At 34.2% G+C, this 25922-nt stretch overlaps 1 protein-coding gene across 4 annotated transcripts in view; it reads left to right on the top strand.

Annotated features, from left to right (window-relative positions):
* SYCP1 (synaptonemal complex protein 1) overlaps positions 1-25922 on the top strand; it is a 119638-nt gene that overhangs the window by 71190 nt on the left and 22526 nt on the right. For 3 of the 4 annotated variants that reach the window (XM_032249645.1, XM_032249648.1, XM_032249646.1), the window contains 4 exons: positions 9928-10044; positions 10479-10589; positions 11743-11835; positions 12665-12739. In XM_032249645.1, coding sequence (XP_032105536.1) covers positions 9928-10044; positions 10479-10589; positions 11743-11835; positions 12665-12739 — 396 coding nt within the window. The remainder of the gene's footprint in view (positions 1-9927; positions 10045-10478; positions 10590-11742; positions 11836-12664; positions 12740-25922) is intronic. The other variant, XM_032249647.1, reaches the window with a different exon arrangement.

Below are 25922 nucleotides of genomic sequence, written 5' to 3'. Positions count from 1 at the left end.
AGATCAGATGGGGAATCTCAGTGAAGAAATGGAAACTGAAAATAATCAAATGGAAGTTCTAAAACTGAAAAGTAAAATGTTCTTAAAAACCAAAACCAAAACCAAATGATCCTAATAGTAGATTGAAGACAAATGAATCAAGTGTCAGCAGCCTGTAGAACAATAGCAAGTGTTTTTAAGAGTGTAATTGGAGTCCCCAAATAAGAAGAGAGAGAGAATAGGGCAAATACAGTTTTTATTTTTGAGATAGACTCTCACTCTGTCATTCAGGCTGGAGTGCAGTGGAGTGATCACAATACACTGCAGCCTCGACCTCCTGAGGTCAGGTGAACCTCCTACCTCAACCTCCTGAGTAGGTGGGACTACAGGTGTATGCCACCACATCCAACTAATTTTTGTATTTTTGATAGGGATAGGGGGTTTTCCATGTTTCCCAGGCTGATCTTGAACTCCTGGGTTCAAGTAATCCACCCACCTCAGCCTCCCCAATTGCTAGGATTACAGGTGTGAGTGATTGTGCCTGACCTGGGCAAATAAAATTAATTGAGGAATTTCTCAAAAATTTCCCACATTTAATATAAAACAAACTTGCAGATTCATGGCCCTCACCAAATCCAAAGCAAGATAGACACAAAACCATATGTAAGCAGTCATATCTTAGTCAAAGTTTTAAAACCAAAGATAAAAAGAAACTTTTAAAAGCAGGCAAGAAAAAAATGTCACATTGCACAACGACACAGATGATGGTTGACCTTGTATCAGGACAGTGAAGGCCAGATGACCAAAGAATGACATTTATAAAATGCTAACAAAAGTCAACCATCAACCCAGAATTCTGTATGCAGCAAAAAATCTTTATAAAAAATGAAGATAACATGACATTAAAAGCTGTACCCTAAGCAATACTAAAGGAATTTCTCCAAGCTGAAGGAAAATGGCATTAGATGGAAATTTGGATCAGTAGAAGAAATGAGAAACACTGGAAATGGTAAATATTAAGATGAATTTAAAAGACGATATATTTTTCTTTTATTTTAAAAGGGTATATATGGCTGCTTAAAGGAAAAAATATTGCTATTATACAGTTTATAATCTATGTGACTGCCATAACACAAAGGACAGGGGAGCAAATATAGCTATTTTGTTGTAACATTTTTATATTACATATGAAACAGTACTTTATTAACTATTAAGTAGAGTTTGATAGGTTAGTGATACATACTATCCTCCTTAGAGCAACCACTACAAAATAATGCAACCAAGTATAGCTGTCTTAGTTTAGGTTTTTATAACAAAGTACCATAGACTGGGTGGTGTATAAACAATAAACATTTTTTTCTTATAGTACTGGAGACTGGAAGTCTAAAATCAAGGCACTGGCAGATTTAGTATCTGGTTCCTGGTTCATAAACAGCCATCTTCTCATTATGTTCTCAAATGGCAGAAGGGGCAAAAGAGCTCTCTGGGATCCTTTTTTAACAAGGACACTAATTTCGTTAATGAAGGCTCCACCCTTACAATCTAATCACTTCCCACGGGCCCTACTATATTATCACATTGAGGGTAGGATTTCAAGATATGAATTTTGTGGGAATATCCAGTCCACAACAATAGCAAAAAAGCCAATAGAAGAATTAAAATGAAATAGAATACGAAAAAAGTTTGATAAACTCCTAAGGAAGTGCAGAGAAACAAAAAACAGATACGAATAGAAGACAAATAGCATAATGACCTGAACTCAACCGTATCAATAAATTACTTTAAATGTCAATGGACAAATGTTTCAATAAAAAGGCAGAAATGATCATTCTGGATAAAAAAAATCAAGGGCAAACCATATGCTGCTATTAGAGACACACTGTATTTAATATAAAGACACAAAGAGGTTTAAGGGAAAAAGATAAAAGAAAGAAATACAATCATGCCAATAGTAAGCATATGAAAGTAGAGTGACACTTTGAATAGTAAGAGAATTTCAATAACACAAATATAAGACAAGTAATATTATTAAAGATCAATAGGGGCATTTTATAATGGTAAAGGTGTCAATTCATTAAAAAGATATAACAACTAAGTATATCTTTGTACCTAATAATAGAACTTCAAAATAAATGAAGTAAAACCGTAATAAAATAAGCAATGAAAAATGCCATACTCATAATACTCCCCTTTCAACAACTGATACAACAACTAGTAAAACATCTGGAAGGATATAGAAAATCTGAACATCACTCTAACTATTTGATTTAATTGATACTTATAGAACACTCTACCTGCAATTATAAATTCTATTGAAATTCATATAGAATGCTTACCAAAATAGACTGTATGCTAAGCCATAAACAAGTCTCCATACTTTTGAAAGACTGAAGTCTCACAGAATACGTTCTCTCATATGTTTGTTGGCTGGGCGAGGTGCACCTGTCATCCCAGCACTTTGGGAGGCTGAGATGGGTGGATCATGAGGTCAGGAAATCGAGACCATCCTGGCCAACATGGTGAAATCCCATCTCTACTAAAAATACAAAAATTAGCTGGGCGTGCACGCACCTGTAGTCCCAGCTATTCAGGAGGCTGAGGCAGTGAAATTGCTTGAACCCGGAGGCAGAGGTTGCAGCGAGCCAAGAGCGTGCCACTGCATGCTAGCCTGGTGACAGAGCAAGACTCTGTCTCCGAAAAAAAAAAAAAAAACAATTTGTCAAAGCTCATTATACTTTACACTTAAAGCCATGCACTTTATTACATGTATATTATGTCTCATTAAAGTTGAACTCACCAATGAAAGCTACTGGGCCTAGAGTTCTCTTTGTGCAAAGGCTTTTAGTTTCTGAAACAATTTACTCATAGTTACAGCATAACTTAGTTATCCTATTTCTTCAATTTGATAAATAAAATTTTTCCGGATTTCATCCAGTTCATCTATATTTTCTACAGTTTCTGAATTGTCTGTAGCATTTACTGTAAAAAACAGTAATGTCCTGTTTTTAATCTGATGTTGGTTATTTGTCCCTTCTTTTGTTTTTTCTTTATCACTGTTACCAGGAGTTTGTCGATTTGGGAAGTTTTTTTCTTTTTTTGAGATGGAGTTTGGCTCTGTCACCCATGCTGGAGTGCAGTGGCCATAATCTTGGCTCACTGCAACCTCTACCTCCTGGGTTCAACCGATTTCTCCTGCCTCAGCCTCCTGAGTAGCTGGGATTACAGGCATGTGCTGCCATGCCTGGCTAATTTTTGTATTTTTAGTACAGATGGAGTTTCACTATGTTGGCCAGACTGGTCTCAAACTCCTGGCCTCAAGTGATCCACCCACATTGGTCTCTGAAAGTGCTGGGGTTACAGGTGTGAGCCACCGCGCCTGGCCCTATCTTAAGATGAATTCTTAGATCATTAATTTTCAGTCTTTCTAAGTACACATTTTCAGGCTATAAATTTCCCACTAAGTATTGCTGTCCTATAGGTTTTGATATATAGTAAATTAGCGTTGTTTAGCCCAATGCCCTCATGTATTTCTTAATTTCTAAATTTAAGGGAAATGTTGTGCTTTTGTTACTGATTTCTGGCATAATTAAATTGTTATTAGAGAACACACCCTGGTGTGACTTTAGTACTTTGAAATTTATTGATATTTGCCTGATGGCTCAATATATGAGGTCACTTTTTATAAACGTGCCTTACATACCTGAAAATAATGTATATTACATAAATAATGTTGGGTGAAGTGTTCCATTATGTAAAGATTACCAGTTATATTCTTTATATTTGTGTATCTTTTTTGATTCTGTATCTCTGCTCAGTTTTTGTGTTTTATTAAATAGTTGACTAAGATAGATGTGTTTAAAAATTTTACACAATGGTTGTGGATTTCTGTTCTCTTATTTGCAGTTCTGTTAACTTGTTTTTATTTCAAGGCCACATTATTGGATGTGCATTATTTAGAATATATATACCTTTTTATTACATATGATAGAACTTTATAGGTATAGTTGTTCCCTTGGTTTATACATGGAGGATTGGTTCCAGAACCCCCCATGAATACCAAAATCTGTGCGTACTCTTTTTTTTTTTTTTTTTTGAGATGGAGTTTCACTCACGTTACCCAGGCTGGAGTGCAATGGCGTGATCTCAGCTCACCGCAACCTCCGCCTCCTGGGTTCAGGCAATTCTCCTGCCTCAGCCTCCTGAGTAACTGGGATTACAGGCACGCACCACCATGCCCAGCTAATTTTTTGTATTTTTAGTAGAGACGGGGTTTCACCATGTTGACCAGGATGGTCTCGATCTCTTGACCTCGTGATCCACCCGCCTCGGCCTCCCAAAGTGCTGGGATTACAGGCTTGAGCCACCGCGCCCGGCCCAATCTGTGCGTACTCTTATCTCCTAGTCGGCCCTGTGGAATCTGTGCAAATAAAAAGTTGGTTCTCCATATATGTGGGTTTCATATCCTGTGGATACTGTATTTTCCATTTAAATTTGGTTGAAAAAATCCACATATAAATGGATGCAGTTCAAATCCATGTTGTTCAAAGGTCAACTGTATAGTTAATATATATTTTATATATTTATATATAATAGAAATTGTTGTTAAGATAACTCTTTTATCTCTAGTAGTGCTTCTTGTCTTAGAGCAATATTTTATATTATTTTTATAACTATACCAGTTGTATTCTGTTTTGTGTTTGCTTCTTATAGCTTTTAAATCTGTTTACTCTTATCCTTTATATATCTTTATGTTTTAAATGTCTCTTATAAATAGCATGTAGCCACAGTTTATAACTTTATGCACTCTGGCAATCTTTGTCTCTTTTACTGGCATATTTGGCCTTAGACTACATTATCTCCTTTATCTCTTATGTCTTGTATGTTAGTATACTATTACAGTTGTCATGCACTTTGATGATTTTTTTCCCTAGGGGTTTTGTATTGTCCAAGAAGAAGGAAAAAATAGAGTGAACTGGGGATAAGCAGTAATTACAGGCTTAACATTTCTAATCTGAAAATCCAAGATCTAAAATGCTCCCAAATCTGAAGCTTTATAGCACAGACATAATGCCACAAGTGGAGAATTCCATGCATAAGTACTTAACACATACTTTTTCATGTACAAAATTACTAAAATATTGTATTAAATTACCTTCAGGCTATGTGTATAAGGTATATATGAAGTATAAATTAGTTTTGTGTTTAGACATAGGTCCCATCCTTGGGATATCTCATTAGGTATATGTAAATATTTCCAAATCTGAAAACATCTGAAATCTGAAACATTTTTGGCCCCAAGCATTCATATCATTTGTATATATAAATGATATCTATACAACCTCTAATGAGAATATTTAGAATTGATGAAAGACATGAAGTCACAGATATAGAAAGAAAAATTTATGCCAGGAAAGAAAAATTAAAAGAAATCCACATCTAGACTTAGTATATTATAATTCAAGAATATTGGGCACATAGAAGTATTAAAAGTAGCTGGAGAGAAATGGAAGATCACCAGTGAAGGAATAACAGATTGGCCATGGACATCTCAACAAACAATGACAGAAGTCAGAAAACAATAGGAAAGTATTTTCATGGACTGAGAAGTTTACTGTCAACATTGAATTGGAATTTTGTCTATAACATACCTATCTTTTAACACTGTTGGAGAAATAAGGATAATTTTGTATTCGAAAATGAGGAAAACATACTTTTCAAGAACACTCGGACTATTTAACTAAAAATTATCATATAGGCCAAGAAAAACTAAAGCAATTTTTAAGAACAAAGTAGGAGAATGTGCCCTACCAGATATAAAGATTAATTCCATAGCTAAGGTAGTTAAGACAGAATGATATTTGCACAGAAGTTGTAAAATCAGTTGAATAAAAGAGAAGCCTAGGAAAAGATCCAGGTGTATGGTAACTAGACACAGTACAGAGTGATATTGCAAATATGTAGTGCTAGAACATTTGACCATACGTAAAAATATGAAAGTTTATGTCTACTCTGCATACAAACACAAATTCCTTAAGGATATAAGTGTGAAGGGCAGGGATTCAGAATATTTGAAGAAGATATGGGAAAGTATTTTTGTGGCCTGGTGTTGAAAATTTTCCTAAATAAGATAAAAAGACACAACCATATTTGAAAATATTGATAAATTATTATATACTATAATAATTTCTGGTTACTTGGAAAGGAAAGCAACAAACATGAAAGTTGGAGGAATATCCCCACTTTACATATATAATGAAAAAAAAATTAGAACCCATTAAATGTAATTAAGAAGAAAATGAAGCACCAAGTAGATAAATGAGTAAAATATATGAACAGAAATGGTCACAGAACAGAAGACATGAAGAGGTAAACATGTTACATAATTTTCTGGAAAATGCAAATTAAATGACAAAACTTAGTCAAATACTTTTGTCTGATACTATCAACTCTTGCTGAGGTTGTGAAACAGGAAAAGTCATAACCCTGTTGCTGGGAATTTAAATTGGTAAATGCATATGGAAAATAATGTCATCTTGTAAAGTTGAATATGTAACCTGCCCTATGACCCGACAATTCCAATCCTAGGTATATACTATAGAGAAATTCTACATTCTTGTAAACCAGGAGATGTTTATTTATAAGAACATTCATAGCATTATTGTGTGTATCAACCCCAAAATGGAGACAACCCAGTGCCCTTAACAATTGAATACATAAATAAACAGTGTTTATTCACGCAATGGAACACTACTCAGCAGTGAAAATGAATGAACTGTATTTATACACATAAATATCTCAAACGTAACTGTTCAACGAGAAAAGCAAGCCAGAAAAGAAAACATTTATATAAAGTTCAAAAACAAAAAATCTTGAAATATATTTTAGGGATACATAATTATGCAATCTATGAAGAAGAGTAAGGGAATATAAATTGAGAATGTCCGTTATACTTGAAAGGGTGATAGGGGAAAACTAATGAAGAAGGAGGGGCATTTAACAGTTTTTATCAATGTTGGTAATGGTCTATATTTTAAAGTTGGTGATTGACTTATGGATATAAAATACAGTCTGATTCATCATTATATTACTCATACCCCTCTTCCTAATTCCTATTCTTGCCATATAACACCTCTCCAGTAAAAATCTAAGATAACAGTGAATATGAAGGGTGCTAATTCAGGGCTTTCCTTCCCTCTTGATAATTTGTATATATGAATTATACCTACACAACTCAGTAAATATTTATACAAAGTATGTGAAAATAATATAAATGGAAGTTGTTGCTTCTCTATAGAAAATTAATCTCATTAAGAATATACCTTTTGAGAGAGATCCAAGATGGCTGATCACTAGCAGCTCGGGATTGCAGCTCCCACTGAAAGAGCAGAGAACGAGAGGACGACACACTTTCAGATCATTTTTGTTGCTCACACACCAGGAGATTCCCAGCGGAGGAGCCCCACCTGTCGCCAGCGTGACTCTTGAGGCCGGTGAGGCGGTTTTGCCGCTGCCTTGGTGTGGCGGTTCTTGGTGCAGAGTCAGAAAAACACCATCAATCTTAAAGCCGCTGTTTTGGCCGGAGCAGTGGGTTGCTCAGATTCTAGCGCCGGGAATCAACAAGTTGGACGTCCATTCAGAAACCCAACTATAAAGACGGTAATTATAAAGACCACAGATGGATAAATCTATAACGAAGGGAAGAAAACAGCCTAAAAAGGCTGAGAATACCCAAACTCAGAACGCCTCTCCCTCTACAGGGGATCACAGTTCCTCATCAGAAACAGAACAAGGCCTGATGGAGAAAGACTGTGTTCCATTAGCAGAAGCTGGCTTTAAAAAGTGGATGATAAGAAACTTCTGGGAATTAAAAGAACTTGTTCTAACCCAATGCAAAGAAACTAAGAACTTTGAAAAAAGGTTTGACGAAATGTTAACAAGAATACACAATTTAGAGAGGAATATAAGTGAATTAATGGAGCTGAAAAATACAACACGAGAATTTTGCGAACTATGCACAAGTTTTAACAGCCGAATTGATCAAGTAGAAGAAAAGATATCAGAGGTCGAAGACCAACTTCATGAAATAAAACAAAAAGACAAGATTAGAGAAAAAATGATAAAAAAGAACGAGCAAAGTCTTCAAGAAATATGGGACTATGTGAAAAGACCTAATCTACGTTTGATAGGTGTACCTGAATGTGACGAAGAGAATCAATCCAAGCTGGAAAATACGCTTCAGGATATTATTCAGGAAAACTTTCCCAACCTAGCAAGGCAGGACAATATTCAACTCCAGGAAATACAGAGAACACCACAAAAATATTCCTCAAGAAGGCCAACCTCAAGGCACATAATTGCCAGATTCACCAGGGTTGAAATGAAAGAGAAAATACTGAGGGCAGCCAGAGAGAAAGGTCAGGTTACCCATAAAGGGAAGCCCATCAGACTCACAGCAGATCTCTCAGTAGAAACCCTACAAGCCAGAAGAGAGTGGGGGCCAATATTCAACATCCTTAAAGAAAAAAACTTTCAACCCAGAATTTTACATCCAGCCAAACTAAGCTTCATAAGCGAAGGAAAAATAAAATCTTTTGTGAACAAGCAAGCACTCAGAGATTTCATCACCACCAGGCCTGCTTTACAAGAGCTTCTGAAAGAACCACTACAAATAGAAAGGAACAACTAGTATCAGCCTTTCTAAAAAATACCAAAAAATAAAGAACATCAACATATTTAAGAAATGGCATCAACTAATGGGCAAAACAGCCAGCTAACATTAAATGACAGTATCAAACACACATTTATTGTTATTAATTTTAAATTTAAATCGACTAAATCCCCCAATCCAAAGACACAGACAGGCAAAAAAAGCCAAGACCCATTGGTATGCTACATCCAGATCCATCTCACATGCAAGGATACATAAAGACTCAAAACAAAGGGATGGTGAAAAATTTACCAACCAAATGGAGAGCTAAAATAAATAAATAGAAAGCAGGAGTTGCAATTTTTGCTGATAAAATAGATTTCAAAGCAATAAAGATCAAAAGAAGCAAAGAAAGATATTACATAAAGATAAAAGGATCAATGTAACAAGAAGAGCTAAAGATCCTAAACATATATGCACCCAATACAGAAATACCCAGATATATAAGACTTACAAGGAGATTTGGACCCCCACACAATAATAGCGGGAGACTTCAACATCAATATTAGATAGATCAATGAGACAGAATGTTAACATCGATATCCAGGACTTGAACTCAGATCTGGAACAAGTAGACTTAATTAACATTCATAGAACTCTCCACTTTAAATACACAAAATATACACTCTTATCAGTACTACATCACACGTTTTTACAGGTTTAAATGAAATATTGGTTGGCTGCTTGTTAATTATTTTATTCCCTCATTTTTTTTTTATGTCTCTATTATTAAACACAATTACAGGCATACCCAGTTTTAGACTGCATTCTAGCCCGGGCAATAAAGCAACACCCCTGTTCTCTCTCCCTCTTCCTCTTCCTCTTTCTTCCTTTTCTGTATTCTTTTTCTTTTTTTTTTTTTTAATTTTTTTTCTTTCTTTCTCTCGAAAAAAAAAAAAAAAAAAAAGAATATACCTTTTCTTTGAATCACGTGAGTTTTCTGTCAAATGGACATACTAATAAAGCATATTAAACTCATTGAGAGTAACCAATGTAAATATTGTTGAGAAATTCATTAAAAATAAATGCATGGGTGCTTATTTTATATTACTTGTCAAGACTAAATACATATTTTAGGGGAGAAGATAGATTTTGAGAAAATAAAACACATCTCATCATATGAAAGTATAAGGAATCTTAAAAAATCTTTTAAAATTCATAAATCCACAAAATGAATATGGAATATTTTCAAGCAATCCATAGCATTTACTAATATTCATGCTATTTTTCTTTACTTAAAGGTCAATACATTAGAGTTGGAACTAGAAAGTGCCAAACAGAAATTTCAAGAAATGACTGACAGCTATCAGAAGGAAATTGATGACAAAAAGATATCAGAAGAAAATCTTTTAGGCGAGGTGGGAAAAACTTAATTTCAGAATTTATTATACTAAAAATCTATATTTTTATTAGAATTTTAAGAGAAAAGTAAAAAAATTCTTAAATTTTAAACTATGGTTTAAAAAAAGGTTTAGTAAATTTATATTAGGGTCAGTTTATTTTTATAGAAGCTAAAACTATCCTTGTTATTCTAAGTGTTTGAGTATTATAATTATTTTGAAAGGATGAAATGATTGCCACAGTGTTATACTGTCATCTTACTTCAGAGAACACCCTGAAAAAACCCCAAACAGTGCATTTTCTACTTGTTTTTCCAGTTTCCTGGTGTTTGAAGTTTGCATTTTATTTAAGTAGAACACTTAAATAACATTTTATTTAAGTAGAATACTATTAACACTTAAGTTTGTCTTTTGTGCATTGATTTTAAGAAATTTTTTTGCTTATTTTATAGGTTAAGAAAGCAAAAGTAATAGCTGATGAAGCAGTAAAATTACAGAAAGAAATTGATATACGATGTCAACATAAAATAGCTGAAATGGTAGCACTTATGGAAAAACATAAGGTAATTTTTTTCATCTTATATCATGAAAATTATTAATTGGAGCCATATTTCTGTTAAAAATGGTGAACTCAAGATAGTATTCTTATTTGTCAGAAAAGATTATTATCTATGCAACAGTGACTGACTGTAGCTGGAATACCTTTGATGCCCATTTCTCTAAGTTCAGATCTTAACCGTGCAAACTTGAGCCTGTGTGTGACTTCCTTGAGGAAATCTCTATTATCTGTGATGAATGGAAGTAATCACTCTTTTTCTGGATTCTCCTAGTAGTCTCTTATAGCACTTTCTACCTTATATATTTTTAAGTACATGCCCAGGATAAATATTTCATTGGTATTTGTATTCTGTAGGTATATCTAACACATAATAGGCTAAATTAATTTTTATCAAAGGACAAAATAGATAAAATGCTTAGTGTTTGATCTGTTTGTGTCTTATATTTTTAATTGTTGTTTTAGAGTATCCATCTGTTAAGGAACTAAGCCTCATTCTTAAGATTTGGGGAAGAAGTAGGGTATACCTACCCATTCATTAAAAAAAAAAAGCTGCTGGAATAAGAGATTATTATGAGGGAACCAGTGAGGATTTTAAAACATAATTTAAATAACATTGTGAGCTCATGGATTTAAACAAATTTGGTATGTTTCAATGCAGTGCAGCATGTGTCCTTATTGAGAACTCACATTTTCCCACGTTTGGCCAGCAGGAGCCTCTTCAAGGTGGCTGGCAAGTTCTTTTGACTTAACTTTAATTTTCTCTGATAACTTTCTTTGAGTTATGACAAAATGTTTAAGGCTTATATTTCCTGTCCCAGATTTGCAATCAGTCAGTTTTGTAGAAGTCTTGATGTTTCTGTCATATTTTTAAATCTTAAAATTCAATGTTTCCAATAAAAGAATCATCTTCTGCTGTTAGGTTATTTCCAAGACTGTTGAGTGTTTCACTGTTGAGGTTGTTTGAATAAAAAATATTATTGAATCATTAGAAATACATATACCCATATATATTACTGAATTTATAACCATCATTTTTCTGCAAAATTAAATACTAAATAATTAAATACTAAATTAAATATTAAATAAAATGTTAGAATACCAATTTTATAATCTATTCAGTTTTAATACGCCTAAAATGTCTTCTTTGTTTAATATAGCACCAATATGATAAGATCATTGAAGAAAGAGACTCAGAATTAGGACTTTACAAGAGCAAAGAACAGGAGCAGACATCACTGACAGCATCTTTGGTGAGATACAGAAAAAATGGCAGTTTTCCTAATGTTAGCAGTGAGTGGTGGTAAAGAATAATATTAAGTAAAACTAATTTTTGATCTATAGAATGAGTCTTAAATGTGAAAGGGATCTTATAGCCCTTCTCTTTAAATGTTTTTTCTAATTTAATTTTCAAAATAGTGGAACAAACTTTTTTCCAAGTGAAATGTTATAAACTCCAATTAACAAATTTGGACCTCCGATTGAAATTGGGAGAGGAGAGTAGGATAAATTGGGAGAGAACAAGGAGAGATATACTTTGTGTTAAATTTTTCTTTAAAGAAAACTATAAAACACTTGTTTTTTTTTTTTTTTTTTTGAGATAGAGCCTGTCTTTGTTGCCCAGGCTGGAGTGCACTAACACGATCATGGCTCACTGCAACCTCTACCTCCCGGCATCAAGTGATCCTCCTGCCTCAGCCTCTTGAGTAACTGGGACTATAGATATGCATCACCACACCCAGCTAATTTTTATATTAATATTTTTAGTAGAGATGGGGTTTCAGCATATTGGCCAGGCTGGTCTCGAACTCCTGACCTCGAGTGATCCACCTGCCTCTGCCTCCTAAAGTGCTGGGATTACAGGCATGAGCCACTGTGCCCAGCCTAAAAAACTTGTTTAAATGAGGTCTTGAGCTATGTTCAGCTAGCAGCCTTTATATTAGTTGACTTTAAAAGTATCTATATTTTATGAGTGAATTTATTTCTCTACAAAGTTGAATTTACTCAGAGCACTAGTTTATATTTTCATTGTCTTGAGAAATACATGGAAGCTCTTAAAACTTCATGTTTCTTTTTCTTTAGGAGATTGAACTATCCAATTTTAGAAATGAACTTTTGTCTGTTAAGAAGCAACTTGAAATAGAAAGAGAAGAAAAAGTAGGTTTTGTGGCGTTACAGATAAAATGATTATAAGGTTTAGGGGCAACTTTGGATTTTTAGAAATATGTCATATTATAAAATAATATGATAAATTTCAGTAATGGGATAAGAAAATAGTTTTTCCCCATAAGCTTTTTTCTAGAAACATTTAGAATATTTCCTAATGTAAATGTAAAACACAGGTAAATATGTGTGTTTTTAAGAAAAGGAACACTTTATACTGTATTTGAGTAGTATTATCTCATATTAAAATGTTCATATATTTAGATGTGCTTCTTTTGAAGGTATTCATCATGTTTCAGAAAAAAGGCTATCTCTATAGCGTTTTGAAGTTTACAGAGTGAATTGATTCACACTATAAATGACAAATACTAGTTTTTTTTTTTTTACTTTCTATGAGATAGGAACTGTGTTTAGTACCCTACTTACATTTAATTTAATCTTTACAGCAATGTCATATGCAATACTTTATTATTATCTTTATTTTTACAGAGATTACATTATTTATTCAGGATTACATAGTAAGAGAGCAGAATGACTAGAGTACCCTGCTTACATTTAATTTAATCTTTACAGCAATGTTATGTGCAATACTTTATTATCTTTATTTTTACAGAGGTTACATTATTTATTCAAGATTACACAGTAAGAGAGCAGAATGACTAGAATTCAAATCTAGGTCTATTTTTGCATGGCTTCAAACCTGTTCTCTTAATCACTCTGGAACAGCTTTGATAGATCTTCTAGTTAAATGCTTTTTCTAATTTAATTTACAGTTTCTTACACTTTCAATTTCAAGCCTCTGAGACTTTGTTTACTTTGTTTCCTGGATTTAATTCCTTTAATCCTTCTCTACCTTGGAAAATTTCACAGATCTTTCATCTTCTAGTTGTGGGCTTACTATATATGTGTGTAATCTCATAGCACTTTGTTTTTAATGTTAAAATGGTTATTTTACTCTGTGCCCCTTATTATATTGCAAGCTCTTCAAGGGCTAATTATGCCATAATTATCTTTGTTTTATCTTTATCTGAGTATACAGCGTTTTAAAATTTTTACATTTTCAATAAACGTCTTTTAAAGGAATAACAAAATAGCTTTCCCGTGATTTGCAATAAGATTCATGCTTACTTTTATGCTACAATTTCAGTAGAAGAGGAATTCTATGGTTTAACTCTTTGATGCTATTAAACCCTCAGCAATCTTTAATTTTTACTTCAGTCAATAAACATTAATAAGACTTCTGTTACTGTAGCTTGTATCCCAAGTTCTTTGACTCTCATGTAAGTATAAATTAACACCAAACCAAATAGAGATTTTTTTCTCAGGCAAGGTTTAATAGGCTTGTGGCTCAGTCAGCAAGGGTGCAGTTTATGGGAAAGGGATCTTGGTGCTAGCTCCCTGAGGCTCAGCTGTTGTCATTTTAGAAGCTGAGGCAAAAAATGGAATGATGTACAACCATATTTAGGGAAAATTTTCTTTGCGCTTGTGTAATGGAGCATCATGCCCTGATACACATTGCATGATCAGAAAATGGTGGATAAGCTCTGCCTTGGGTGGAGATTTTAGTATTAAGATGAGATTATAATGAGGAAAACATTAGTGAAAGGTCAGTGTTGGAGTCCTTCTTGTCTTTAGCAGACTGGATCTGTTCCATTTCTTATCAGGAGTGCCAGAACCTCACTTCAGTAAACTCGGAAGATGGTCAGGTTCTTATTAGGAATGCTAGAGTCCCACTTTTAGTAACCTTGGGAGATATCACTTCAAAGAGATAAACGGTTAGTTTCTTTTTTTGCTCTTTAGGAATTCAGCCTAGTCAGCTAAGTTAGGAGAGGTCCTCCTTCTGCTATGTGACTTGGGTCAGCTTATTAAGGGAGATGGAAAGGTAGGGGAGAGAATATGCCTTGATATGTGAGGCTCATGGGGTCTTGATTATCATCTCTGGTCTACCAGGGCTGAATCCCTTTCCTATACTGTCTCATTTCTATCATCCATTAAACTCCTTCAGCTGCTATACTGCCTCTCTTCTTTTCTTAAGTGTTAGTCTGGTTTTTTCAGCTCTTATCTCAACTCTTACAATTTAGCTATTGGCCTAACCAGTTTCTCGACTTTGGTCACACTGAACTCCTTATTAACAAATTTAAGGGCTTATTTTTATTTGCATATCAAAAATAATTTAGAGCCTCCATTTGCATCATATTGTGTTTCTTTCTGACTATGAAAAAAATATATAAACACACACATGTGCACATATGTACACACACAAATATGCCTGTACATAGATATACATAAAAAATTTACCCTTGTGATAGATTGTTTTATTCAAAATGTATGCTGCCCTTTTCTATTAGGGTCCCTCCCAAAGGAAAAATTATACATTTCTACTTTGCTGACTTCAGATTTGGCCAAATGTTTTGTTTTACCCAATGGAATGTGAGCAAAAGTGGCATTTCTGAGAAGATGCTTTAAGAGACACCACATGGTCTTCCCAGCCTCTCTTTTTCTTTGTCCTTGAGACTGATATAGAAGTTGCTTCTTCAGCCTAGATTCCTGCAGATGACAAGTAGAGTAGAAACCAGTCTATAATTGACATGTAATGTGGTTAAGAAATAAACTTCTCTTGTAATCCACTAAAATTTGGGGTTGTTACTAAAGTATAGTCTAAACTCATTGATATAGGGATTTATTGTATACATAAATTTATATTGTTAAATAAAAACACATTATGTTTATATTTTATGAAATATGAATATAGAAAAGTACAAAAAGGGTAATAATAGCCTATAAACCCATGTCTTAGAGTTTACTGTTTGCCCATCTGCTTTCCAACTTTCCATATACTCAGATTGGACTAACAGTTATGGAGATAATTCTTTTAGGTGTTCTTCTTCTGTTTAAAAAATGTCTACTTTTATTGCATTGACTATACTATTGTTATTTTTTGAAAATTTCTTTGGCATTTTCTTTATGTTGTAAAATATAGTCAGTGTTTATGAATGTACATGAGGACATAAAATGAAGGTATAATTATAATCTGTAGACTAATGATGAAAGCTAATTATACATATGTATATAAATTATAATGTTAAATTAGACTTTTATACACATTATAAGAATGTAAGTAATACATACAAATATAAAGGAAAATATTGATGAAATTCTAGTGCTTATATCCCAGAATAACTTTTGTCTATTTTGGGCATGTTATCACTTCGTATGGCTCCTTTATGAAAAGTAAAAACAAAAAGAACCACAGTCACATACACTCACACATACCAAGAAAGATAAAGAATACCTTTGAAAAAAATGCCCTATTAGTTACTTTAAACTAAAATATACATATTATATTTGAATTTATCGGAAAAAATAATTTGAAATTAGAATTGCAGAAGTATTGTTATTAAACTTTAGATATTTCTTTACAAAATATTTAATAGTTCTTGAAAGAGCTTAGGTTCTAAGGTAAAGAAAACAGACTATGAAAAACATTTTGGGAAGGAAGGAAAGATGTAGGTGCCAGTGTAGTTTCTTTTAATTAAGATTTTTATTTTGAGATGATTGTGGATTCACATGCAGTTGTTAGAAATAATATAGAGAGATTCCATGTGTCCTTTATTAAGTTTCCCCTGGGGTCACATCTTATAGATTGCAGTACAATATCACAACCAGGATATTGACATTGATACAATTAAGGTATAGAACAGTTCCATCTCCACAAAGATTCCTCAAGTTGCTGTTTTATAGTCACATTCACCTCCCTCACCTCACCCCTGGCGATTACGAATGTGTTCTCCATTTCTGTAATTTTGCCATTTTAAGAATGTTATATAGTTGGATTCATAGACTATGTAACCTTTTGTGATTGGCTTTGTTTCTTGGAGATTTATCAAAGTTGTTAGTCCAATCTGAGTACATAGAAAGTTGGAAAGCAGATAGAAAAATGTAAACAATTTTTTTGTTAGTTTTTATTGCCAAGTAGTATTCTGTGGTATGGACGCACCAAAGTTTGTTTAAGAGTTTACCCAGAAAAGGGTAACTAGTTGTTTCTAGTTTTGAGCTATTATAAATAAAGCTGTTATGAACACCTGTGTACAGGTTTTGGTGTAAACCTGTTTTCATTTTTCTGAAACAACTACCTAAGTATACAATTACTAAATTGTATGGTAGTTGCATATTAGTTTCATAAACAACTGCCAAACTATTTTCCAAAGTGGTGGTACCATTTTACATTCCCATAAGCAATGTATAAATGATCCAGTTTCTCTGCAACCTTGCCAGCAGCAACTTGCTATTTTTTATTTTAGTTATTCTTGTAGGTTTGTAGTCATAATTCATTGTGGTTCTAATTTGCATTTTTCTGCTGTTGAACAGTATATTAGTCTATTCTCATGCTGCTAATAAAAACATACCTGAGACTGGGTAATTTATAAACAAAAGAAGTTTAATTGTCTCACAGTTCCACAGGGCTGGGGAGGCCTCAGGAAACTTATAATTATGGCAGAAGGGGAAGCAAACATTTCCTTCACATGGTGGCAGGAAGGAGAATGAGTGCCAAGCAAAGGGGAAAAAGCCCCTTACAAAACCTTCAGATCTTGTGAGAACTGACTATCATGAGAACAGCAGCATGGGGGTAACCACCCTTCTGATTCAGTTGCCTCCCACTGGGTACATTCCCACACCATGTGGGCATTATAGGGACTACAATTCAAGGTGAGGTTTGTATCTGTGTTTTTATTTTTAATCCATTTTCTAATTAGACTTGTTTTTACCTGTTGAATTTTGAGAATTCTTTATATAATGTAGTTGTTAGTCCTCTGTCAGAGGACTTAGTACATTTGTGTTGCTATAACAGAATACTTGAGACTGGATTATTTATAAAGAAGAGAAATGTATTTTTCCTCACAGTTCTGGAGGATGGGAAGTTCAAGATCAAGGTGCCAGCATCTGGTGAGGGTCTTTTTGTGGCATCATTCAGAGGGAGAAATGCCCTGTCTTCATATGGTGGAAGGCAATAAAGCAAAGAGAAAAAAGAGAGTCAAACATGCTTTTTTATAATGGCATTACTCCCACCCATTAGGGCAGAGCCCTCATGGCCCTATCACCTTCCAAATGTCCTACCTCCTAACACTACCACAGTGACAACCAAATTTCAACATCGGTTTTGGAGGGTGCAAACATTCAAACCATAGCATCAGATATGTGGTTTGCCAATGTATGCTCCTAGTCTATAGCTTGGCTTTTTATTCTAACTTTTTTTGTCAAACAAAAGTTTTTTATATTGATAAATTTTAATTTTAATTTCTCAGTTTTTCCTTTTATAGATTGTGCTTTTGATCATAAGTCTAACAATTCTTTGCCTAGCCCTAGATCCCAAACATTTTGGCCTGTGTCTTTTTGTAAAAACTTTATTATTTTATTTATTTAATTAATTTATTTAACTCTAAGTTCTGGGATACATGTGCAGAATGTGCAGGTTTGTTACATAGGTATACACGTGCCATGGTGGTTTGCTGTACCCATCAACTCATCATCTACATTAGGTATTTATCCTAATGATATCCCTCCCCTAGGCCCCCACCCCTCCACAGGCCCTGGTGTGTGATGTTCCCCTCCCTGTGTCAATATGTTCTCATTGTTCAACTCCCACTTATGAGTGAGAAGATGTGGTGTTTGGTTTCTATTCTTGTGTTAGTTTGCTGAGAATGATGGTTTCCAGCTTCATCCATGTCCCTGCAAAGGACATGAATTCATCCTTTTTTATGGCTGCATAGTATTCCATGGTATTTATGTGCCACATTTTCTTTATCCAGTCTATCATTGATGGGCATTTGGGTTTGTTCCAGATCTTGGCTATTGTGAATAGCGCTGCAATAAACATTTGTGTGCATGTGTCTTTATTGTAGAATGATTTATAATCCTTTGGGTATATATCCAGTAACAGGACTGCTGAGTCAAATGATATTTCCCGTTCTAGATCCTTGAGGAAGAGTCACACTGTCTGCCACAATGGTTGAATGAATTTACACTCCCACCAACAGTGGAAAAAGCATTCCTATTTCTCCACATCCTCTCCAGCTTCTGTTGTTTCCTCACTTTTTAATAATTGCCATTCTAACTGGTGTGAGATGGTATCTCAATGTGATTTTGATTTGCATTTCTCTAATGACCAGTGATGATGAGCTGTTTTTCATCTGATGTTGGCCACATAAATGTCTTCTTTTGAGAAGTGTCTGTCAATATCCTTTGCCCACTTTTTGATGGGGTTGTTTGTTTGACTTATTGCAGTGAGTGAATAGAACTTCCAGTACTATGTGGTAGACTAAGTAGTAAGTGGTGAGAGCATACATGCTTGCAGTATTGCTAATTGTAGGGGGAGAAGCATTCAATTTTTTAACCAATAAGTATGATGTTAGCTATAGATTTTTTCTATATTTAAAAAATCAAGTTGAGGTCATCCCCCATACTAATTTAATGAGTTTTTAAAAATCATGAATTGGTATTGGATTTTATCAGATGCTTTTTCTGCATTGATTGATATTATCATATGATTTTTCTTTTTTAGCTTGTTGATATGGTGGATTACCTTGGTTGATTTTTGAATGCTACTCCCTAGAATAAATCCCATTTGGTTTATGACATACATATATGGATAGTGAAAGAGAGAGAGAAAAAGAGCATGTGCTAGATTTAAACAGCTAATATTTTGTTGAGGATTTTACATCTAAGTTCATGAGAAATATTAGTCTATAGTTTTCTTCTTTATACTGTCTTGTCTGGTTATGATAAATCATGAGTCTGCAAGTGTTTTCCTCGCTTCTGTTTTCAGGAAGAATTGTATAAAATTGGTGTTAATTTTTCTTTCTGTTTGGTAGACTTCTCCAATGAAACTGTCTAGGCTTGTAGATTTCTGAAAGGGACTTTTAAATAAATTCAATTTGTGTAATGGTTAATTAGACTGTTTCAGGGTCATCACTAAGATGGGGAATAGAAAGTAACCTACTTATATCTCCTCACAACAACAAGAATTCTGCACCTATCCAGTCAAAAATCTCACTTTGGGAGCTTTGGGACTCAAGTGGGTGTCTCTGAAACCCTGATGGAATCAAAGACTTTGGATAAATGTTTGAGATGATAGATATCCTAATTATCCTGATTTTGATCATTAGGTATCAGATACAGATATCAAAATATCACATGTACTTTCAAAATATGTGTAACTATTATATATCAATAAAAATTATTTAGCAATTTATCTTTTAATTATTCAGTTTTAAGAGTTATTTCAGATACATATTCTTTATATGATGCACAATTTGCACATATTTTCTCTCATTCTTTGGGTTGTTTTTTCAGTTTCTAGTTGGTATCATTTGCAACACAAAGGTTTTCATTTTGATAAAATTCAGTTTATCTCTAGATGTCCTTTATCATACTAAGTTTTCTTCTATTACTAATTAGTTTAAAGGTTGCTTTGTTTTCTTTTGTTTTACCATAAAAGGGTGTTAGGTTTTGTGAAATGCTTTTTCCATGTCTATTGAGGTGATCGTGTGTGTTTTGTCCTTTATTTCATTAATATTATGTATTACAGTAATTGATTTTCAGAAGTGAAACCAACTTTACATTCTTGGGAGAAATCCTACTTGGTCATGGTATATAATCTTCATTTTATTTTTCTGGATTTGATTTGCTAGCATTTTGATCTGAGGATTTTTTGCATCTACATTCATGAGAGCTATTGGGCTATAGTTTATTTTAATTTTTAATTTTTGTGGGTACATTGTAGGTGTGTATATTTCTGGGGTATATGGGATATTTTCATACAAGCATACATTGTAAAATAATTATATCATAGTGAATGAGGTATCCATTACCTCAAGCATTTATCCTTTGTATTAGAAACAATCCAATTATACTATCTTAGTTATTTTAAATGTCCAATTAAATTATTGGCTATAATCACCCTATTGTGCTATCAAATGCTAGATCTTATTCCTTCTATTTTTTATACCCATTAACCATTCCCCTTTCCCCACATGCCCCCTCCACTTCTCCCTCCTACCCTTCCCAGCTTCTGATAACCATCCTTCTACTCTCTATCTCCATGGTTCAATGGCTATAATTTTTAGTGTCTACAAATAAGTGAGAACATGTGAATTTTGCCTTTCTGTGCCTAGCTTATTTCATTTAACATAATGACCTCTAGTTCCACTCATGCTGTTGCAAATCACAGGATCTCATTCTTTTTTATGGCTGAATAGTACTCCATGGTGTGTATGTGCCACATTTTCTTTATCCATTCCTCTGTTGATCGACATTTGGGTTGCTTCCAAATCTTGTCTATTGTGAGCTGTGCTGAAGTAAACATGGGAGTGCAGACATCTCTTAGGTATGTGTACGACTTTTCTTTTGGGTATATACTTGGCAGTGGGATGTCTGGATCATATAGTAGCTGGTTATTTTTAGTTTTTTTTTGAGATGGAATCTTGCTCTGTTGCCCAGGCTAGACTGCAATGGCACGATCTCAGCTCATTGCAACTTCCGCCTCCTGGGTTCAAGCGATTCTCCCGCCTTGCAGCTATAGTAACCAGGTATAGCCTCCTAAGTAGGTGGGATTACAGGCATGCACCACTATACCTGGCTTATTTTTGTATTTTTAGTAGAGACAGGTTTTTGCTTTGTTGGTCAGGCTGGGCTCAAACTCCTGACCTCAGAGAATCCACCTGCCTTGGCCTCCCCAAGTGCTAGGATTACAGGTGTGAGCCACCACACACAGCCTATTTTTAGTTTTTTGAGGAACCTCCAAACTGTTCTCCATAGTGGTTGTACAAATTTACATTTGTGCCAGCAGTGTATGAGAATTCCATTTTCTCCATATCTTTGTCAGCATTTGTTGTTGCCTGACTTTTGGATAAAAGCCATTTTAACTGGGGTAGGACGATATCTCATTGTAGTTTTTATTTGCATTTCTCAGATGAATGATGATATTGAGCACCTTTTCATATACCTGTTTGCCATTGGTATGTCTTCTTTTGAGGAATGCCTATTCAGATCTTTGCCCAGTTTTAATTGGATTATTAGATTTATTCCCATAGTGTTTGAGCCCTTTCTGCATTGTGCTTATTAACCCCTTATCAGATGGATAGTTTACAAATATTTTTCCTGTTCTGTGGGTTGTCTCCTTACTATGTTGATTGTTTCCTTTGCTGTGCAGAAGCTTTTTAACTTGATGTGATCTGATTTGCTTATTTTTGCTTTGATTGCCTGTACTTGTGGAGTTTTACTCAATAAATCTTTGCCCAGTCCAATGTCCAGGAAAGTTTCCTCAATATTTTCTTTTAGAGGCCTTAGATTTAAGTATTTAATCCATTTCGACTTGATTTTTAGGTATGGTGAGAGATAGGGGTCTAGTTGCATTCTTCTGCATGTGGATATCCTGTTTTCCCAGCACTGTGTATTGAAGAGATTGTCCTTTCCCTATTGTATGTTCTTGGCAACTTTGTCAAAAATAAGTTCACTGTAGATGCATGGATCTGTTTCTGGGTTTTCTATTCTGTTTCATTGACCTATGTGTCTGATTTTATGTCAGTACGATGCTATTTTGGTTACTATAACTGTGTAGTATAATTTGAAGTCAGGTAATGTGATTCCTCTAGTTTTGTTCTTTTTCCTCAGGATATTTTTGGCTATTCTGAGTCTTTTGTGGTTCCATATAAATTTTAGGGTTGTTTCTTCTATTTCTGTGAAGAATGTCATTGGTATTTTGATAGCACTTGCATTGAATCTGTAGATTGCTTTGGGTGGTGCAGATATTTGAAAAAATTGATTGTACCAGTCCATGAACAGGGAGTATCTTTCCATTTTTTGTGTGTCCTCTTTAATTTTATTCATCAGTGTTTTATAGTTTTCATTGTAAAGATCCTTCATTTCTTTGGGTAAGTTAATTTCTAGATGTTTAATTTTATTTGTAGCTATTGTAAATGGGATTACTTTTTTGACTTATTTTTCAGATTGTTCATTGTTAGCATGTCGAAATGGTACTGATTCTTGTACGTTGATTTTGTATCCTGCAACTTTACTGAATTTCTTTATCAGTTTTCATAGTTTTTTGCTGAACTCATTAGGTTTTTCCAAATATAGGCTCATATCATCTGAAAACAAGGACCATTTGACTTCTTTCTTTCCAATTTGGATACTGTTTATTTATTTCTCTTGTTTGATGGCTATAGCTAGGACTTCCATTACTAATTTGAATGACAGTGGTGAAAGTGGGCACCCTTGCTGTATTCCAGATCTTAGAGGAAAGACTTTCAGTGTTTCTTTTTTTTTTTTTTTGAAAACTTTGTGAATTCTTATCTTTATTATTATTATTTTTTATTTCAATAGTTTTTGGGGAAAAGGTGGTGTTTGGTTACTTGGATAAGTTCTTTAGTGGTGATTTCTGAGATTTTGGTTGCACCCATCACCTGAGCAGTGTACACTGTACCCAATGTGTAGTCTTTTATTCCTCATCCCCCTCCCACCTTCTTCTTGAGTTTCCAAAGTCCCTTAACTCCCACTTATAAGTAAGAACATATGATACTTAGTTTTTTATTCCTAAGTTACTGAACTTAGAATAATGAGCTTGAATTCCATTCAGGTTGCTTCAAATGCCATTATTTTGTTCCTCTTCATGACTAGGTAGTATTCTGTGGTATATATATACCAAATTTTATCTGCCCATTGATTGATGGGCATCTGGGCTGGTTCCATATTTTTGCAGTTGCAAATTGTGCTGCTATAAATGTGTGTGTGCAAGTGTCTTTTTCATATAATGACTTCTTTTCCTCTGGGTAGATACCCAGTAGTGGGATTGCTGGATCAAATGGTAGATCTATTTTTAGTTCCTTAAGGAATCTCCACACTGTTTTCCATAGTGGTTGTATAGTTTACCTTCCCACCAGCAGTGTAAAAGTGTACTCTTTTCACCACATCCACACCAATATCTATTATTTTTTAATTTTTTGATTATGTCTATTCTTGCAGGAGTAAGGTAATATTGCATTGTAGTTTTGATTTGTATTTCCCTGATCATTAGTGATGTTTAGCATTTTTGTATATGTTTGTCAGCCATTTGTAGATCTTTTGAGAATTGTCTATTCATGGCCTTAGCTCACTTTTTGATGGGATTTTTTTCTTGCTGATTTGATTGAATTTCTTGTAGATTCTGGATATTAGTCTTTTGTCAGATGTGTAGTTTGCAAAGATTTTTCTCCCATTTTGTGCATTGTTTGTTTACTGTGCTGATTATTTCTTTTGCTGTGCAGAAGATTTTTAGTTTAATTAATTCCCATCTATTGACCTTTGTTTGCGCATTTGTTTTTGGGTTCTTCTTCATGAACTCTGCCTAAGCCAATGTCTAGAAGCGTTTTTCCAGTGTTATCTTCTAGACTTCTTATGATTTCAGGTCTTTGATCCATCTTGAATTGATTTTTGTGTAAGGTGAAAGATGAGGATCATTTCATTCTTTTACATGTGGCTAGCCAATTATCTGAGCACCATTTGTTGAATAGGGTATCCTTTTTCCACTCTATGTTTTTGTTTTCTTTGTCAGATCAGTTGGCTATAAGTATTTGGGTTTATTTCTGGGTTCTCTATTCTGTTCCATGGGGCTATGTGCCTATTTTTATACCAGTATTATGTTTTTTGTTTTGTTGACTATAGCCTTGTAATATAGTTTGAAGTTGGGTAATGTGATGCCTTTTGATTTGTTCTTTTTGCTTAGTCTTCTTTTGGCTATATGGGCTCTTTTTTACGATTGTTTCTTCTAGTTCTGTGAAGAATGATGAAGCATTTTGATGGGAATTTTATTGAATTTATAGATTGCTTTTGGCAATATGGTCAATTTCACGATATAGATAGATTCTACCCATCCATGAACATGGGCTGTGTTTCCATTTGTTTGTGCCATCTATGTTTCTTTCAGCAGTGTTTTGTAGTTTTCCTTGTAGAGGTCTTTTACCTCCTTGGTTAGGTAAATTCCTAAGTATTTTATTTTTATTTCAATTATTGTAAAAGGGGTTGAGTTCTTGATTTGATTCTCAGCTTGGTCACTGTTGGTGTACAGCAGTGCTACTGATTTGTGGACATTGATTTTGTATCCTAAAACTTTACTAAATTTGTTTATCAGATCTAGGCGCTTTTTGGATGGATCTTTAGAGTTTTCTAGGTATATGATCTTATTATCGGTCAACAGTGACAGTTTGACTTTCTTTTTACTAATTTGGATGCCCTTTATTTATTTCTCTTGTCTGATTGCTCTGGCTAGGACTTCCAGTCGTATGTTGATGATAGTTGTGAAAGTGGGCATTCTTGACTTCTTTCAGTTTTCAGGGGAAATGCTTTCGAGTTTTCCCTGTTCAGTATAATGTTGGCTGTGGGTTTGTCATAGATGGCTTTTATTACCTAAAGGTATGTTCCTTCTGTGCCGATTTTGCTGAGGGTTTTAATTATAAAGGGATGCTGATTTTGTCAAATTCTTTTTCTGCATCTATTGAGATAATAATATTATTTTTGTTTTTAATTGTGTTTCTGTTATGTATCATACTTATTGACTTGCATATTGTAAAATCGTCCCTGCATGCCTGGTGTGAAATCCACTTGATCATTGTGTATTGTCCTTTTGATGTGCTGTTATACTCAGTATTTTGTTGAGGATTTGTGCATCTATGTTCATCAGGGATATTGATCAGTAGTTTTCTTTATCTTTTTTTTTTTTTAAGATACAGAGCATTATCTATTTAAAATAGCAAAAAAATGAAGAAAAAGTACATAACCAAAATTATTCCCTGTTTATCCTGAATGTCCTTTTTTTTTTTTTTTTTTTTTACTGTTTTTGGTAATCCCATTTTATTGTTCTCAATCTCTAAACTTTTTTTTCCCCATTTATTTATTTTATTGCATTTTAGGTTTTGGGGTACATGTGAAGAACATGCAAGATTGTTGCATAGGTACACACGTGGCAGTGTGATTTGCTGCCTTCCTCCCCATCACCTACATCTGGCATCTCTCCCCTTGCTATCTCTCCCCAACTCCCTACCCCTCACCGTCCCTCCCCTATTTCCCCCCAGCTGACCCTAGTGTGTAGTGCTCCCCTCCCTGTGTCCATGTGTTCTCATTGTTCAACACCCGCCTATGAGTGAGA

Source organism: Sapajus apella, unplaced genomic scaffold, assembly GCF_009761245.1.
Source record: "Sapajus apella isolate SASKATOON/1434 unplaced genomic scaffold, GSC_monkey_1.0 scaffold69, whole genome shotgun sequence".
NCBI lineage: Eukaryota > Metazoa > Chordata > Mammalia > Primates > Cebidae > Sapajus > Sapajus apella.
The sequence above is the reverse complement of the archived record's forward strand: the minus strand, read 5'-3'. Positions and strand labels throughout refer to the sequence as shown.